General features: G+C 35.1%; 1 protein-coding gene across 5 annotated transcripts in view; it reads left to right on the forward strand.

The window, feature by feature from the left end:
- RYR2 (ryanodine receptor 2) overlaps window positions 1-19247 on the forward strand; it is a 644030-nt gene that overhangs the window by 482922 nt on the left and 141861 nt on the right. For all 5 annotated transcript variants that reach the window (XM_075995501.1, XM_075995503.1, XM_075995502.1 and 2 more), the window contains 8 exons: window positions 1689-1767; window positions 4073-4162; window positions 4909-5046; window positions 7238-7315; window positions 8521-8596; window positions 13141-13264; window positions 13752-13867; window positions 17715-17779. In XM_075995501.1, coding sequence (XP_075851616.1) covers window positions 1689-1767; window positions 4073-4162; window positions 4909-5046; window positions 7238-7315; window positions 8521-8596; window positions 13141-13264; window positions 13752-13867; window positions 17715-17779 — 766 coding nt within the window. The remainder of the gene's footprint in view (window positions 1-1688; window positions 1768-4072; window positions 4163-4908; window positions 5047-7237; window positions 7316-8520; window positions 8597-13140; window positions 13265-13751; window positions 13868-17714; window positions 17780-19247) is intronic.

Genomic DNA, 19247 nt, shown 5'->3' on the forward strand with positions numbered 1-19247 from the left:
ATCTCAAATGAGAATTTTTGTGGAAGATTTAGCATGCACTTACAATGCAGTTTGACTAAAGCTAAAACAATATTACTCCACATTGTGAAACTTCTTACATGTACTTAGTTGCATAAATTATTCTACAGAAAGAATGTTTGGGTACTTCAGGTGATTGAAGTCTCAGCATTTTGTTGTTGTCGTTACTGTCTTTAAGTAGGACCATGGCTCTCCATTTGTACGGAAAGCTGCTCTTCATGCCACATATTCTTACTGATTCCGGGGTGACTCAGCAAGATCAGTTTTAGCAAGGTAGTCCCTTGGTAGTTATTATCCACGGCTTCTGAATTTGCTTGGGAATGCAGCTTTGAGGTTTCTGAGTGGCCCCAGCTGGGTTAGCTTCCATAACCAGATAAAAATTTCAACCTTAGTGGTATGCCATTAGTTTGATAATGTCTTAAATTTGCATGTTTGGTATTTGATGACAGTCCTGTGAGAAGACACTCTCTGTCCTCCCCCGCCCCAGTATTTGGCTTATCTAATTGATTTTTTGTATCTCTTCCAAAGTAAGTAAACCAAAATATCACATGTTCACATTCCTACATGGGTAAGTTTGTGGTTTGCTAACATATGATATAATCCAGGATTTTAAAATAACATCAGAACAATGTCATGGTTTTGGTGTTAAATCCAATTAATTAACAGGTATGGGCATGTATATTAATTTACCTAGGTCTGCCTCTTTGGGGACTTAACAGATATAGATTTACATGGCAATATCAAAAATTTCTATATGATTGTGATTTTTATATATTGCTTCTTAATATGTCCTGTAGTTCACTTACCGATAACTTTGCTGGAAAAGAACAGTAAATCATCTTATTATTCTTGGTTTTATTTAGAATTTTATTCTCAATGTTAATTGCTTTAATAAGTTATATTCATTAATGAATGGAGTTATAGAGATGTCTATTTAATTTTCCATTCATACATATATTTGATGTTCCCAAGTCTTACATTTACCATCAAACTTGGTCATCAGTTGCATGCACTCAGCATCTGTTCAAAAGATTAAATATTTACACATGAAAGGACTCAAGAATAAATATTATCAAAATCATAAAACATGAGTTGGTTAGTTACTTTTCCCTATAGTCAATAACATTTAGAACATTATAAATGGGCTATTAATATTTAAAATTATTAACACATCACTAGTAGTATGAAATTAATTTAAACAGATTATATTTCAGCCGTCTTTTTTCCATTTTGTAGTTGTTACAGAAGAGACTTAAGTCAAACAGGGAGAACTTCAAAGAAGAAATAGGGAGAGAAATGTGTCTTTAAGCTTAATGAGTCTAACCATATCTTGACTTAGGGTTTGTTTTATGTTTTCTATGTAGTCTGTTGTCCTCATCTTTGAATATATTTTAATTATTTTAATTTAAATGTTTAATAATAATTATTATATATTTAATTTGTTATATTTATACTTTGACATATGAATCAACATAAAATGAGCAGATAGACTATTATCTGCTTGATTTTTTATATTCTGAAAATATGAAAAAATAATACTTTGTTAAAACTATTTTTTAACAGTTATACATTATTAGGATCTAAGTATTCATAAGCTGTGAGTAAATTATTAATATGATTTCCTGTAAATTCTGTGAAAATCAAGGTTTTGTTCTTTACTTTTTTCATAGTATTACAATTCCTGAGAAGTTGGAATACTTCATTAACAAATATGCAGAACATTCCCATGACAAATGGTCAATGGACAAGGTAAAAGTCAGATTTACATTCTAATTCAATTGTCATTATTAATGACTGGTCACTGCTCTGATATTTCTGACCCTTACAAGTTTGTTTATTTATTTATTTATTTATTTTTTGAGACAGAGTCTCACTTTGTTGCCCAGGCTAGAGTGAGTTCTATGGCATCAGCCTAGCTCACAGCAACCTCAAACTCCTGGGCTCAAGCGATCCTTCTGCCTCAGCCTCCCGAGTAGCTGGGACTACAGGCATGTGCCACCATGCCTGGCTAATTTTTTCTATATATATTAGTTAGCCAATTAATTCCTTTCTATTTATAGTAGAGACAGGGTCTCGCTCTTGCTCAGGCTGGTTTCGAACTTCTGACCTCGAGCAGTCTGCCCGCCTTGGCCTCCCAGAGTGCTAGGAATACAGGCGTGAGCCACCGCACCTGGCCTCTGACAAGTTTTATTATTTTAAAGTGAGAGCTTTTTTTTTTTTTTTTTTTTTTGAGACAGAATCTCGCTTTGTTGTCCAGGCTAGAGTGAGTGCCGTGGCGTCAGCCTAGCTCACAGCAACTTCAAACTCCTGGGCTCAAGCAATCCTACTGTTTCAGCCTCCCAAGTAGCTGGGACTACAGGCACGCACCACTATGCCCGGCTAATTTTTTCTGTATGTATCAGTAGGCCAATTAATTTCTTTCTATTTATAGTAGAGACGGGGTCTCGCTCTTGCTCAGGCTGGTTTTGAACTCCTGACCTCGAGCAATCCGCCCGCCTTGGCCTCCCAGAGAGCTAGGATTACAGGCGTGAGCCACTGCACCCGGCCTAAAGTGAGAGCTTTATATTAATTAGAAAAAAACATTTAATTAAAACTTGCTAATACAATATTTAGCTAGTTCTTCCACTAACATAAGTATGATATACATATGAATAAGAATATTTGTGTTCATAAAAAGCACAATTTTAAGATTATGAAAATCTATTAAATCGTAAATGTGGTTTCTAAATACATATTGTTCATGGAGGTAAAAAGTCACATTCACCAGGAACTTCAGGAGGAAGTGGTGAACTCAGCATCAGAATTCACTTTTTAAGGAAACTTTTGTTTTATGTATAGTTTTATATTAGATAAAATCTTGAAAATTCTTAATCAGGATTTAATGTTTCCCCCTTCTGTTGCATTTCTTACTACCAAGTAGATCTGCAGTCCACTAAAAATAGATTACGTTGGCCAGGTGACGTTTTTGTGTTTTCACGAAAAACAGCCGAAATGAGAAAACTAAAGTAGCCATATCTTTGAGATAATTCCTACATATTAGGAGATTTTCTAAAGGAAACGTTGTACCTGAGTATCCACATGTAAGTTGAGCCAAGTTTAAACTTGACAGAAGATCGTTAAGCTAAGTTTGTCAGAGAAACTGAGTTGAGATGGTTCAAGAATCTAAAATATACATGTACTGGTTTGGTGACGTAAAAATCAAGCAGCAAAGGTTCTGAAGGACACCTGAGTCATGTAACAACTCAGTATCATCATGCTAGAGACCTTACGTTCAGAGTCAGAGCTTACCCTGGCCAGCCTAGTCCCTTACCCCCTCTAAGAAACTCTTTTTTTTTGTTTGTTTTGATAAGCGTGCGGTTCTTTGTTCAGTAATTAACTGATTTACTAGGTAAACCAGCAAAGGTCTCTTTTCTATAAAGATTCCATTCCGTACTGAGCAGGTGGAGTTAGTGATGAAGAGAGGACAGTCCTGAGCTTTTCCAAGATTGAGTTATCCAGATTCTATATGCAGACATCAAATGATACAGGGAAATAAATGGTGATATGTACACATGAGGAAGATAATGTGGAATGAATATGTTGAGAGACAATTGAGTATAAAAATATGTAAAAACAGGTAGCATTATTTAGAAAAGCTTCTGAGATGAATACTTCAGTTTTCCTGTTTAAAATGAGTGTTTCAAATACATACCTGACAGGTGAGGTCCCAAGATATATCAGAACAAATTGTCGAGACCTGACTGTATGTCCGTCCCTGTAGTCTCTTCCGAGGGCTGTGCTTATTGGCACGGTCTCAGACATGAGTCTATTTACGGAAGACCGGGTGCTTCCAATCTCTGTATAATAGAAGGACTTTTTCTAGACGATTACTGAATATAACATTGATTAAGACAGAAATCTTTATATTCACGTATGCTAGATAAAATTCAAACCTTAATTCTCATGTTGCTTCATTTTAGGTTTATTTTATCCAGCACACACTTAAATACATGCACACATACACTTTTTAAAGTTAACACATGTAAAACAATTTTTGGTGTTTGTGTTTTTTTAGTTGGCAAATGGATGGATTTATGGAGAAATATATTCAGACTCTTCTAAGGTTCAACCATTAATGAAGCCATATAAACTATTATCTGAAAAGGTGAGGGGTTTTTGTTTTAGTTTATAGAGTTTTACGTTTTTGGGAAAAGTTTTTTTCTTTGTTATATGTTTTCTTATTAAAATGTCTTCTTTATTTTATAGTTACTATTTTTTACCTTTTTCAAATGTCCCATTTTTTATCTTCTTATATTTTTCACTTCGTGCCCATTTTCTGTCAGTATTTCTGTCATTGTTCTCTTCTCTCTTTAGTAGTTTTCTTTTCCTTTTTTGTTTTTATATTCTGTCATATTTTTAAGGACTTTAGGGAATATTCTTATGCTCCAGAGTTTGTTGATGAGGAATGATAAAGTAATTTTAATGTGTTTATAATGATAACTTTTGAGATATTTCACTTCTTTGGGGGAAAATGAATATCTTGACAAATTAAGTGAAAAGAATTCTACTTTATTGTGAATCATATGTGTGTCACATAGGCTGGCACTTTTTCCTAATTGCATTTCTCCTTTCTATCCTCTGTGTAAGCTGGGAAGCTAAAGGAAATTCATTCCTATACTATATATCATGAGTGAGGATCCATCTTAGTAGCCTTAGTAAAAGCAGATCTCAACTCACATTCTGCTTTTTTAAATTTTACTTTCCTTTCTCTATTTTTAAATATGCTAATCAAATTTTTTAAAAATGAAAGCACTCTATTTTAGAACAGAGCATTAAATATTTTAATTTTCATTTATGTTCATGATATCCCTTGTTTTTGTTTTGTTTTGTCTCCTTTTATTTTTTCTCTAGGAAAAAGAAATTTATCGCTGGCCAATCAAAGAGTCTTTGAAGACCATGCTGGCTTGGGGTTGGAGAATTGAAAGAACTCGGGAGGGAGACAGCATGGCCCTTTATAACCGGACCCGCCGTATTTCTCAGACAAGCCAGGTGAGAATCAAAGCGACGATTCAACTATTTCTTTTATTTTTTAAATAATTTCAACTCTTAATCTAATTATTGGGTTTTTCTAAACAAATAATTTGAAGATTCTGAAGACTAATAAAATTTAGAAGGGAGAAAAAAAATAATTACTTTTTCTTTAGTTTTAAGAGAGGTGAAATCATAATTCAAGTAGTGGGATTTATATATCAATACTTCTATTGGCCAGTATAGAAAGAAGTACCCAGTTAATTGTAAGGTCCTAAAGTTTTACCAGTGAAGACTGGAAAACATGCTCATCCAGTACAGTTAGTTTGTCCAGAGAGCCTTCTGCTTATTTCCAGGCAGTTCTGAGGGTTGGTTCTTAGCACATGGAGTGCCACACTAGAAAAAAAATTTTTTTCCTTGGGTCCATAGTGTTTTTTATTATGAAAATAGAATAAAAACTTCAAAAATAATACAATCCTTTCTAATTTAATGAAAATTTTGTTATTTTTAGTTGTTTTCTGTGCGTGAGTTATATGCAACTTGTAAAATAGTTCAAATGTCTCCCAAGGTGAAGCAACATGTGAGTTACATATGCTTCACGAGGCCCCGGGCTCAAAACTAGCATGAGTTAAATACAAGTCACATGGTGGTTAATGTGTTAACAAGCCTTAGCCTCATTTAACAGATGGGAAAATAAAATCTTAAAACACGTAAGGTATTACCCGTGGCTGCACTTGGTAGGGCACAGGCAGGCTATAGCTATAGCACAGCTGCTTGTGGAATGGGACAGAGGAAAGCACTGACAGCTGTAGTTGAATGGGTAATTTTGAAAGTGAAAGGTAATTAATTTTAAGCAATTAATGCCTATTTAATCTTTTTCCTTTCCTTTTTTCACTGAAGTAAGAATTTGTGGTTATCAGCTAAATGTCATGAGAATGGGGAGGGTTTGAGAGCTAAAAAAATTTAGGTGGAAAATATTCATCATTGATAGCGTATGAGCCAATAAGGATTAGCCAAAAATACTGTTGTAATGAGGATCCAATTGGAATGGAATTTGTAATTTTTATGATGTCTTGGTAAATTTTAACAGTCCAGGATCAGAAGTAACCATTTGGATGGCCTGTGATTGCTTAACTAGATAATAAAAACACTACAGACTCTTTAAAATTTAGGAGTCGTTTTTTAATTCACATTTAGTGTTTTCAATTGAAATTTACATTTAAATCATATAAGCCTTTGTAATAAACTTAGCTAATGTAGGAATATACTTTTACATTGGACCGCATGCTCGGTTAGGACATGGAAAGCCAGCATGATCTCAACCTAGTGATTGTATTATATATTTCCTTCTTAGATGGTGAAGACGCAGAAGCCAGGGTTCAGTCAAAACTGACCCATAAGTTGAGTATTGCTCATGAGGTTATTATTAATAATAGCATATTTCAGACTTTGTTTCATTTCACGAGCATAACGCAGGCTGTATTTTTATTTTGCTTTTAGTTCGTTTTGTGTTTATTCATTTCTAAAAAGAGAATATACAATTATGAAGTATATCATGATATAATTTTAGGTTTGTAAGGCAGGAACCAGAGTTCATTTCTGTGGCAATTTTCATATAATATGCCATTGGTAAGTGCCCAGGATGGTAGCGAAACACATTCTTAAAATTGATGAGAAGATACAATTCATTTTCTAAAAGCCTAAATTTAGAAATTAAGACTTTGCTGATCATTGAGGATTTCTTTGTAAACCATTGAATACTATATGATATACTTTTATAATTAAAAAGTTGGCTTTTTTTTTTATCCTAACATTTGACCCACAAAGACATTTGTAAATATTGGCCTCTTTGATTAACTATTTTCATGAAAAATAATAATTTTCAGTGCAACTAGAATTTGTAAGAAACTGATGAATACAATAGTCGTTTGTGTTAAGGTAAGTTAATGATTTAGGAGGTTGGATTCATTGCATAATGTGTCAAATTCTTATTAACTTTTGTGATTGTCAATCCCTAAGGATGTATTTAATGTTACTCAATCATAAATTATTGTCGGACACCCAAATATAATTTGCTAGATATGTTTGCAAAATTATTTTGTATAGGTAATTGCCAGTTTAAGCTGAGAAAGCATTATGTTTTCCTTGTATTTCTAAGTATCACTTAAATCTCTCTGCACAGGGTTTTTAATAAGACACTATTTTGATCTAGGTTTCTGTAGATGCTGCCCATGGTTATAGCCCCCGGGCCATCGACATGAGTAATGTTACACTGTCCAGAGACCTGCATGTAAGTACTATTACTTCTTAAAAATATCCCCCAAATTTCATTTTTATTTGCATACTGTAACACTTTCCTATATATACTTCACAGCATGAATTGTTTGAGTGTGGTTGTTATATAATGTGTCTACAGTTTATAGATTATGTACCCTAACCTTTTAGTGCCATCAAAGTTGATAAAAGTTTTTCTAGGATATTTCTTCCACATAACATATTTTTCTTAAAGATAATATCCATTAAAATCCTAATATTATATAGTTATATGTGCGACAAGAGAGTAAATCTACAATAATGCTCTGCTCAAGGATCATCTTAATTTTCAGATTGTTTATCTGGGGAAATTAATGGCATTCTGCTTGCTCCATTCATAGTTTTATCTGTTTTCTTTTGTCAGTAAGGAACCTAATTTGAAATGACAAATTTGAACGAAGATAAAATTTATTGCTTTGTATTTTCTCTGGGGGTGAAAAATTCGCTGCTTTGGAACATAAGTTAACAGATCAATATGATACTGAAACAGTGATATTGACATTGTTAGTAACTGTATTATTCCAAGATAAAGAAGTAAATATAAACTTTTTGTGTTGTTAAATTGTTTGGTTGCCCTTTATTATTGTTCCTGTATTAATGTATTGCAATGACATAGTAAACTGGAAAATCAAAAGTGAACAGAATCTTAGGGGTAAGTTTATCAAAATCCAGAAGGCCACAGAGATATTAATGTGGCTAATCTGAGGTCTCTCACCTCGTTTGGACAGAGATTGATCCAAAAGTCACATTTTTGACTGTCCATGTAATGTTCTTTGCATTCAGTGTTTCATAGGTTTAGGTCATCTTTTAATGCTTTGGAAATTAAAACAAGAACTTGTAAACAAATATATATATTTTTTGTTAAAGTTCTTAGTTATTTTGAAGTTTTATTATTGAATTAATAAAATGTGTTGTTAAACATTATAAATAAATAATCATGACCATTCATAGAATTACTTCAGCTATTTAGTTACTGTATAATATTGCAAATCATTAGAATTCTTTGGAATTCGAATTCCAAATAAGAAATCTCTTTGATTATCTTTTAAATGTATCTTAGCACTAATACTCTATGATTTATTCATTTAAGGCATGTTTTGATATTACATATTAGAAAGAAATGTTGTCCTTTTTTACTTATTGACGAAATAACTTTGCTCCTAAATATTTTGTTCATTTAAGGCTATGGCAGAAATGATGGCTGAAAATTACCATAATATATGGGCAAAGAAAAAGAAAATGGAGTTGGAGTCCAAAGGTAATATTATCAAAAAATCTTTATCAATAAATAATCAGAGTTCGACTACATGAGTATATGGGCCAGGTGCAGGGGCTCACACCTGTAATCCTAGCACTCTGGGAGGCTGAGGTGGGCGGATCACTCAAGGTCAGGGGTTCAAAACCAGCCTGAGCAAGAATGAGACGCCGTCTCTACTAAAAATGGAAAGAAATTAATCACATAACTAAAAATATATAGAAAAAATTAGCCGGGCATGGTTGCACATTTCTGTAGTCCCAGTTACTCTGGAGGCTGAGACGGAAGGATTGCCCGACCTCAGGAGTTTGAGGTTGCTGTGAGCTAGGCTGGTGCCATGGCACTCTAGCCCGGACAACAGAGTGAGACTGTCTCAAAAAAAAACAAAAACCCAAAAACTACATGAGTATGTGGATGAAACAGTCTTTTAAGCACAAAAGCTCATTGTACCTTTATTTTATTAGAATGGTTCAAATGTGCCTATAACAGATTCAAAGTGAAAATTTTATAATTTCCTGGCTGCTAGTGTGTATTTTCTTGTGTCTCAGAATTTTGATTTCTTTTACCCATTTTAACATATAGACATCTATACTTATCTTCCTATTAATACTATCCAAAGTGTTCCATTAATTAGACCTCACTTAGACCTCACTAAGTTAAATTTCTCTTGTCTCATCCTGTTTTATTTCCTGTCTCAGCCTCTTTCTTTTGTCTAGTCCGTTATGTTACTTTCTCTTACATCCTTTGTTTGCTCTTTTCTTCTTTTTCTAAAAATACTAAAACGATTTAATATTCTCTTAGTCATTTCTCAAGTCTTATTTGCATAAATATTTTCTTCAGGTTAATATATCCTGCTCTGATAATCTCTTTCATTGTTATTTGTCATTAGTCTATACACATATTGTTTATAGTGTGTGTCTGTGTGTGTGTATGTGTGTGTGTATGTGTGCACACACTTTTGCTTTCATGACTTCCTATGTGGGTTTCTTCCCACAGTTGGAACAAAATTTTTTCAAGCTCAAGACCCCCCCAACTTTTACTTCTTTTGTAATCCTTATTGTACAGTTCTGGGCACCAAGAAATCTCCTATTTCTATTTATTAGAATAGATAAAAATATAGAGGAGAAGATTTTTGCAAGATGGGGCTATTTCGTGGCAAAAGGGATAGCTGTGATAATGGTAGGGCGGTACTGATACCAAGCACTAGGAAACAGAATAACACAGAGTATAATAGGATTGGTCACAGAGAGGCAAAGAGAGGATTCTACATTTTAAATTGCCTATTGCAAAATGTGGCTCAGAACTGTGCCTGTTATTATAAAACACTCCATGAATGTGTGGTAAATGAATGATTCATTCATTGGCTGGCTGATGGATGCATGGATAGCAAATGAATCATAGAGTTTTGCTTAGTAAAATTATCGAGGGACATTGCCTACATTACTAGTAAACAAAATTACTGTTTGTTACATGAGAAAATTACATGAAAAAAGTTCTTTTTTTTTTCCCAACTATGTTTCAGTCACTATAGTTGGGTTAAAATTAAAAGTATTAAGCAGCTATGTTTTTACGAGTTGAGTATCCCTTATTAGAAATGCTTGGGACCAGAAGTATTTAGGTTGTTGAATTTTTTCAGATTTTGGAATTTTTTGAAAATACGTACAAGTGCAGCATCCCTAATCCCAAAACCCAAAATCTGAAATACTCCAGTAAGCATTTCCTTTGTGTGTCATGTCAGTGTTCAAAAAGTTTCAGATTTTGGAGCATTTTGGATTTTGCTTATTTAGATTAGGAATTTTCAACCTGGCTGCTTTGATAAATAAGTATGCTAGAAAATCAGCATTGCTTCTAATTTCTGGGCCAGACATTGAATGTCCTACAATCACTGTTTTATTTAAGTCATGCCACTCTTAAATGGAACATCCCTACTTCTGCATCCAGCTTGTATTGGCCAAATTCCTGTTGCATATTTGGGAAACATGATTGCGGCAAGAATGATGAGATAGGTGGCATTAGTCCTCACAGTCTTTAATTTTTCTCACTGCCCATGCGCATCTCCTTTCAACAGAGGAAGTGAATTGTTTAGGACCAAAATGGCAGAACAGTAGGAAAGGTGTTGAAATATACAGCACTGGATCCTGGCTTTTATGTTACTGAGATTAACAAAGCAGAGAAATGAGTCTTGGAAAGAAGAGACAGGCTTGAGACTGTGGACGTTTTCAGAACAGAAACTATACATGACTTTTCTCAAATTTGTTTTCTCACCTGGGGTTGTTAATGGTAGGCAGGATGCTTATAACCAGCAGAGTATGCAGCTGTGTCCTGCCAGCTCTACTTCCACTGCCTAGAAGGTCTGGGTGGGAGGGTGGGGAGAGCCGGTCACCACTCAGTCTTGGTACCTCTATGTGTGTGTGTGAGAGAGAGAGACACACACATAGAGCAGGGGGAGAGAGAGAGACAGAGAGACATGGGAATTCAGAAACGCTAACGCAATCAGTACGAAGCTGCGCAGTTTCATTTCCGCCCGTTGTGATCTCTTTCATCACCCCTGCATCTATATGCAGAAGATGAATCTGCATCAGAAAAATCTGGAGTGAAAGCCCTCTTTTGCTACCTTGATCATCTGGTCTTCAGTGCTCTCCCAATTAGCTCTAGGAATCTAGCAAAGTTTGGGGGCACATCAGGTGCCATAAGGAATATATCATCAATAGAAATAAAGGAGTAAAAGTCCAAAAAAGTATGATCAGCACTCCCACATTAGTGAAAAATGTAAACAGTGGGCATCTCTTTGCATTATTCTTTCCCCACCGCCTCTTCAAGTGTTTTGTATCAAAGTGACCTGCTGTGAAGCCAAGGACAGCCCCAGTAGCAAGTATTTTTGACCCTTTAGTAAGAATAAGTTCACAAGCCAGTGCTAGTATGTTTGAGGCAGTATCGTAAGAATCAATGCCTATTCAGGTAGCTGGTTTCCTCCCGCACAAGACACCTACACCCATGTCATAAATGGGAAAGATGGGCATTGGAAGAGCAAGGTAAATGCCCCGCAGTCACTGTGAAGACGCACAACAAAGGCATGGGTCCCCTTCTGCCAGCTGACTTCAAATTACCCACCCCATCTAGTTCAGTGGAGGTCTGATAAGGTGAGGAGAGTTTCAGAGTCAGAAGGTACATTGTGTTTTTAGGATTTTTAAATCATTTTAAAATCTCTCTGTCTGTCCCTCTACCTCCCCCAGAGTAAGCCATTAGTATATAACCCCCAAATCATTGTGGATTACAGATTAAGTTGCCAAATTAATAAAATTCTCTAGGACTAAGGCTAATAATGGAGCTCTAAATAAGTGACAGTCAGTTAAATTAGGATCATTGAATTATTAATAGATGCTTGATTTTTAAAAATTGCTTTTATTGTTAATTGGCACATAATGATTGTACCTATTTATGAGTTGCAGTATGATATGTCAATACATGTATAAAGTGTGTCATGTTCAAGTCAAACATATCCATCACCTAAAGCATTTATCATTGCTCTGTATTAGTAGCATTCAAAATTTGCTTCTCTAGCTATTTGAAAATATACAATAAATTTTTAAAAATTATACAGTCCTCATAAAGTGTCCTGTTAAATTGGATCTTTGCTTAGGATAGAAGTCAAATTTGGTTCCCAGTGTACTTCATCAACATTTTCTGTATCCTTTTTTGCTATTCACAACATGTTAGTATTGTCTTCTGACAACGGTAGTATGCTTGATACTATTAATGTCATACTATGAAATAAATGACGGCTCCTCACCATGCTTCATATTTGTTAGCTTGGTAGCTCTTGACTGTAGTCCCAGCTACTTGGGAGGCTGGGGCAGAAGGATTTTTTGAGCCCAGGAGTTTGAGGTTGTTGTGAGCTAGGCTGACACCACAGCACTCTAGCCGGGACAACAGAGTAAGACTGTGTCTCAAAAAGAAAAAAAAGAATGGTCAAGTTTTAACTTAGCACATCCACCTGGAGTTTTGTGTATTCATAAATAACATGAAGGTAAAGTACTCTCAGATCTGAGAGGTGTAATAAAAGTTTCATATTTAAGACATTTTTTCTCTTCTCTTGGTGAGGCAGAAAATGAAGCATAACACCTGAAACATGCCTTGCAATTTTACTAGATCCAGCTGAGTAAGTTTTAGTGTCTATTTCAACTCATAATTCCTTTGAAGAGAGAAGGGAATACAGCTGCTTCTCCCTCCTTGGTTATTGCAGATGTTATTGGCACCTGATACTGCAACTGCATGTATGCTCCTGTTTTAATTGCCTCTTAGAAGTCATATGCAGTCTTTCTTTGAGCAGTTTTCCTGAATTAATTGGAATATTAAAGGCACTAGAAGCAGAAGTCCTGAGTCTTATATGCTGTCTGTATTATTGAAATAAGTGAAAAATTGTGTAGTGTGGTCCTGTTTATATATAACATAACATATATATATATAACATATTACGTATATGGTATGTCTCGTCTAAGATTATGTTCAAATCACTACGCTGTGTTCTTACCCTGACATTCTTCTAGGAGGTGGAAACCATCCCCTGCTGGTGCCGTATGATACACTGACAGCCAAAGAGAAAGCCAAGGACAGGGAAAAAGCACAGGACATCCTCAAGTTCTTGCAGATCAATGGATATGTTGTATCCAGGTAAAAGTTCACCTACCCCAGTTACACAATCTTTTCATAAGACTGAATACTTAAATATCCCCGTCAGATTTAAAGCTTAAAATGAATTCAGTGATCTGTTTAAACCTTAAAGCTACCGTTTAGTATGTTCAGAATGCACACATACCGGAAACATTAATGTCCTTACCTGTTTGCCACGTAACTGACTTCCTTTGCAACTTGTAGTAAATCGCCTTCCATCATTTCGGCAAAATCCCTAGGCCAAAAAAATCACACTGTATTTTTGTAAAGGCAACATTTTGTTGCATAGTAATAGAGTTATTCACTCCAGTTTTATGTTAGATGCAAAGTATTCCTTATAAAGTAAATCTCATTTTTCCCTTGAGCTACAAGAATATTTGATAAACTTCAAAATTTGTATATTTGTGTATTTTATTTTTTATAAAATTTTACCCTCTAAGAGACTTTGTGTAAATTGCTTTTCATATTTCATTTTTTGCTATTCTAGAGGATTTAAGGACCTGGAATTGGACACACCTTCTATTGAGAAACGATTTGCTTATAGTTTCCTCCAACAGCTCATTCGTTATGTGGATGAAGCCCATCAGTATATCCTAGAGTTTGGTGGGTACCATATTCCTATTGCTGATAGCCCAGTTTTTGTTGTTCTTAATGTTTACAACATCAGTATATAGAAAAGCATAGACTACTGGGCTGTTTCCTGAGAGTATAAGCATGTCCTATTCATCCTAGTACTAAGTAGCGTCCAGCAATCAATAGACAAGTTCTTAATGAGTGGGTAAAGTCTGTGAACTTTCAAAAGTATCTAATATATATACTTGGGAGGCTGAGGTGGGAGGACTGCTTGAGCCCAAGAGTTTAAGACCATCCTAGGCAACATAGCAAGACCCTATCTCAAAAAAAAAACCCAAAAATCTGACATGTAATTGTTTTCCTCTTACATTTATTGGCATTGATTTTTTTTTTTTCATTTTGAAAGATACATTGGAAAGACATCAAAATTTTAAGATACAGTTAAATCTTTCTTGTGATAGTAATTGTTCTACTCTTTAAAAAAAAACCCTCTAAACTTTATGGATTCTCAAAAATTCTAAACATTGTAAATAAAGGTGTTGAGTTTAGCTTTTGTAAGGCTGTACAATTATGCTGGAGTACCTGCAGTGCAGAGTATTTTATTATTCTCTTAGGGTACAAGGAAAGACCTTCTCCCCATCCAGCCCAGGGCCACCTCAACACAAAAAGAACTCACTACTTTGTGTCTTAAATTCAGAACAGACCATCAAAGCAGCCTCCTGTCACTTCCATTATTTCGTGATCCTCCTCAGCAATGTTGAATGAAAATTCAACTTGTTAATTACTCACCTTCATGTCAGATCATCTTCCAGACACTGGTTGGTAATATGATATAAGGAAGTATGGTTTTTTCCCTTTTGAAAACAGTGTAGTGTGTTCTTCTGGCTATTATCCTTTTATTTTCTTTTTCACTCTCAAAGTTTTCTTTTTGTTTTTATGTTTAATACTCATATACTCATTCCTTCTTTTTTGTTGTTGTTGTTTTTTGAGGCAGAGTCTCACTGTCGCCCTGGGTAGAGTGCAGTGATGTCATCATAGCTCACTACAACCTCCAACTCCTGGGTTCAAGGGATCCTTCTGCAACAGCCTCCCGAGTAGCTAGGACTACAGGCATACACCACCATGCCCGGCTAATTTTTCTATTTTTAGTGGAGCCAGGATATTACTCTTGCTAAGGCTGGTCTCAAACTCCTGAGCTCAAGCCGTCCTCCCACCTCAGCCACCCAGAATGCTAGGATTAAAGGCGTGAGCCACCTTGCCTGGCCACCTTCAGTCTTTCAACACGTTTCCTCTGGGCCCATCATCCTGGATACTTTAGATGCTGTTTTTCTTAGGCTTTAAATTTAGTGTCTGGCATAGCATCAGGTTAAAGTTTTTAGAAATTTGAGCTCTGATATTTTCTTGTTTCTGGCTCCCTATATCCCAAATGTGATTAAAGATTTTCTGGTTGACCATAATTTTCGTGAACAACTGCCCTTTCTTTCTACCTGCCTCTTTATCTACAATCCAAATACTGTGTTACTGCTCTTTTCTTCATCATCTTTTTCATAAAAACTAACTATGGAAACTATAATATATAACATATCTCTCTGAAACACAACTATAATTTTTAAAAAATATGATTCCTGATTCATCCTAACAAGTAGCCAAATTAGCCTGAATTAATGAAATTTGACCTCTAAGAAAGCAAATGAAGCAGTGGCAAATGTTTAAAGTGCTCATGCACATAGTTGAGTATTGCATCTTCTGATCTGCATTTGAAAGGATCTGATGGGGGAGCCCCTCCAAGTTCCAGTCTTCTTTCTGGCATGGCAGAGGAGAAAAGGGGAAAAATGAGTAATCGTTTGGAGAAAGGAACAAGAAAATGTTTTTGATTTTTTACCGTCACATAGAAAGCAGAAACACAAATTTGAAATGTAGAAAATGTGCTTAGATATAGTTTAAGCTTTATCCAAATTTCTGAATAAACTACCTAGTACAGTGTTTGTGTGTAGGGAGAGATGAGAATCATGCTACAGGACACATTCCTCCACTTAGCACGAGTAGAGGTTCTTATAAACTAGTGGTCTCCAACCTTTTTGGCACCAGGGACTGTTTTCATAGAAGATAATTTTTCTTCTGGGAAGGAGGGGGTGGAATGGAAGCAGTGAGGGGCAGCTGTAAATGCAGATGAAGCTGTGTGGCCAGGTTCCTAACAGGCCATGGACCAGTACCTGTCTGTGGCCTGGGAGTTGGGGACTGCAGTTACAAACAGAACACTGGGGAGAAAGTAGGTTACAATGACAGAGCCCAGCAAAAGGACATTTTTTACAATTCCTATTGTTGTATGTACTTTTTTCACATGTCTGTGCCAGGGCAAATTATGTGTAACTCTGTTAGAAGAACAGATGGAGCTGTGATTGTCAACACCATCATTTATTTTAATTTCCATCTTTCATTGTTATTGCAAGGAAAACTGCTATATTGCCTTCTCCCTTTATCCTTCTCATTATTGTCTTTGCAACACATCTTCAACTTATTTCTAAATGTAAGCTAATTGCGATAGTAAGAATATGCATATGCCTTTTTCTAATTTTTGTATTATTCCATAGATCATATTCTTTCCAAATCTTTTTGCATTTTGCACATAAGTATTTTTGTTAAATGTGCAATAAGAGACAAGAAATCTCCTATTTAATTCCTTGAAATATTAGCAGATTTGGCTGTGCACAAAATTTTGCTTTGACATACTTTATATAAGAAAGTCCCTTATGTGGACCCAGCCATTTTGCATATTGTGCTTCAAAGAGATTTAATGCCAAATTAATACAAAAATGAAATTTGCAGCTGTTAAAAAGACATCATTTTCTTTTATCTGTTCATGGGGAAGAGCATTGTTCTGGTATTATAAAATATTACGTGAATTTTCTAAAAATTATCCTTAATTTATGTCTTAAGATTTGATAAAGTATATCTCAAATTATTTTTCTATTTGCAAAATAACTTCTTCAAGCAAAGTCAGTTTGATTCTGATAAAATCTGGAAGCTCTGCTTAAAGATTTTACTAAAACATTACATAAAATTATGAATTTTTTAGCTCTCCAGTATGTTCTGCTTATCATCATGGTTAATATAGTTTATTATTACCTCTTCTATATATATGAAATGTCTTCTGTATGTATGAAGGAGGTAAGAAAGGCCACCTTCTAAGGTAAATTCATTAGGTTAAACTAATTCTTAACCTTGAATCATTTTGAAAACCATGGGGGAAGACTTGAGTGTTTTTGCTTTGCTTATGGAAATTTTCTTTTGACATAGGTCAGAACTTCTTTATTCTTTAGAGGATGCTAATTTTCCAACTTAATATTAAAATTGTTATCTTCCTCCTCATTGCAGACCCTGACTTCCTGCAGATTTTGAGTTTGTGTATTAAAATTGGAAGCTTTAACTTTTAGTCACACCAAGAGATAACCATCTTTATTAGAGGCCAGGGTTAAAATCTAACCAATTATGTGGACTTAATTAATTTATACTCACTTTCCTCTCCTCAGTGAGCTTCCTTTCCTAAAGGCTAATGAGTAGCTGGGATTTTTACTTTATTCTACCCCATTTTCCCCCTACATGTCAGTAAGATCTTTAAACCACACACGTGTTTGTGCTCTTAACCATCAGTATGGGCTGTCCTTAATAGCTTTTTTGTTTGGATTTGGGTATTTTTAAAAATCCTTTTTTTAAAAATTACACTGTTGAGGTTAACCTTTGTAATTTTGGTTGGCTTTTTATATTCAGCCTAGTGGGATAATACATTTAGCAATGCCTTTTAAACTTTGCATTTTGGGTGAATATTCTTCTAGTGCTTGAAGTGCAACATGTACCTAAAAACTCTTCATATCTACAGATGGTGGCAGCAGAGGCAAAGGAGAACATTTCCCTTATGAGCAAGAAATCAAGTTCTTTGCAAAAGTACAGTATACAATCCATCTTGTTTTTGCTTCCGTTTGTTTGCTTACAAAATATACTCGTTAGATTGTTGCCCCTTTTCGGAATGTACTTGTCTACAAATGTGAATTTTAGTATAAGTAAATATTCTGTGGCATGAAAATAACTGCATGGATCATACTTTCAGCACAGGTGATCATAATTTAACTTGCTCTGATTTCCCTACTGTCATCTGTCCTTAAAGGACTTCATTCTATCAGGGCTTTAATTCAAAGTTGGCATTTTGGCTTCATCACGTGATGTGGAAGAAAAATATCTATTTCTTAACATTTGAATATTATTGTGACTTTAAATTTTTAGATGAGTATTTCTTTTATAAATGGGTAGATTTCAAGAAGCCTCGGTATAGAATCTTTATTGTGGGCCCTTAGTCCTACTCATTTTATAGAGTCTCAGAGAGAATAAATTGTTCATATATGAAGTATATCCCATTGCTATTATCCATTCCATTTCTAAGGATTTATCAAGAATTTGCTGTTATTACCAGAAATTCATCACTTCCTTTTGTCCAAAAAGGAAGACAGGAATGAAGAGTTTGCAAGTCTCCATATTGGCTTAATTCACTTTCTCAGGATTTATGCTGTGTCTTGTCTGTGTCAGGCACCAGGCAGTGCCTGGGGATTGTCATGAAGGCACAATGCCCTTGGGCGGGCTTTCCTGGGTGCCACACCTTATAGTTGCCCCGAGGAGGACCCAAGTATTGCTATCGATTTCCTTTCACAGTGCCTCCATTCAGTAGTTATTACAGATATTTGCTATAAATGCATCTTCATGTGGATTCTAAAATAGCATGCTTTTTGATTGATTGCCATTTGGCTTCTAGTATGTTTTTGGAATTGTGCCCTTTACTATAAAGGAGGTTTCTCTTGTCTTTTCTTTCTACTCAGTATAGCACTCAGAGTCTGTTCCAATCGTGTGAAGATCTGAAGTTTGTCCTGGGGTGCACATTGTTAGCGATAGGTAGATAGATAGAGGCATATCTATGTGTATCTCCAGTGTCTAGTAGGTTGTAATCCCCCTTGGTAGCCGGTTACCAGAGTGCTGTATTCATGGCCTCTCATCATACCTTTGAAATACATTCTGTTGTCTGTATACTCAGCACCTGTAGTGATTTTGTTTACAGATGCTTAATGTGACTTAATTTTTACCGAGTCTATATTCATTCACCATATTAATTGAGTGACTACTATGTGCTAATCACTAAATTCAGGCAATGTCACAACTTTTAAGGAAGATCAATAAAAATTTGTGTATTCCTCCATTATATATAACTGTGCTATACCATGTGGTAGGAAAAAAAAAACGTGTATTTAGATAGAATTGAGTTTGAATACTGGCAGTGCCAATTATTAGTATTTTTTTCATTTATTCATCTAACAAATATTTATCCAGTGCTTGCCGTGGGCCCTACACAGCCCTCAGCACTGGGTAT

The sequence above is a fragment of the Microcebus murinus genome, chromosome 19 (assembly GCF_040939455.1).
Source record: "Microcebus murinus isolate Inina chromosome 19, M.murinus_Inina_mat1.0, whole genome shotgun sequence".
NCBI classification, from domain to species: Eukaryota; Metazoa; Chordata; class Mammalia; order Primates; family Cheirogaleidae; genus Microcebus; species Microcebus murinus.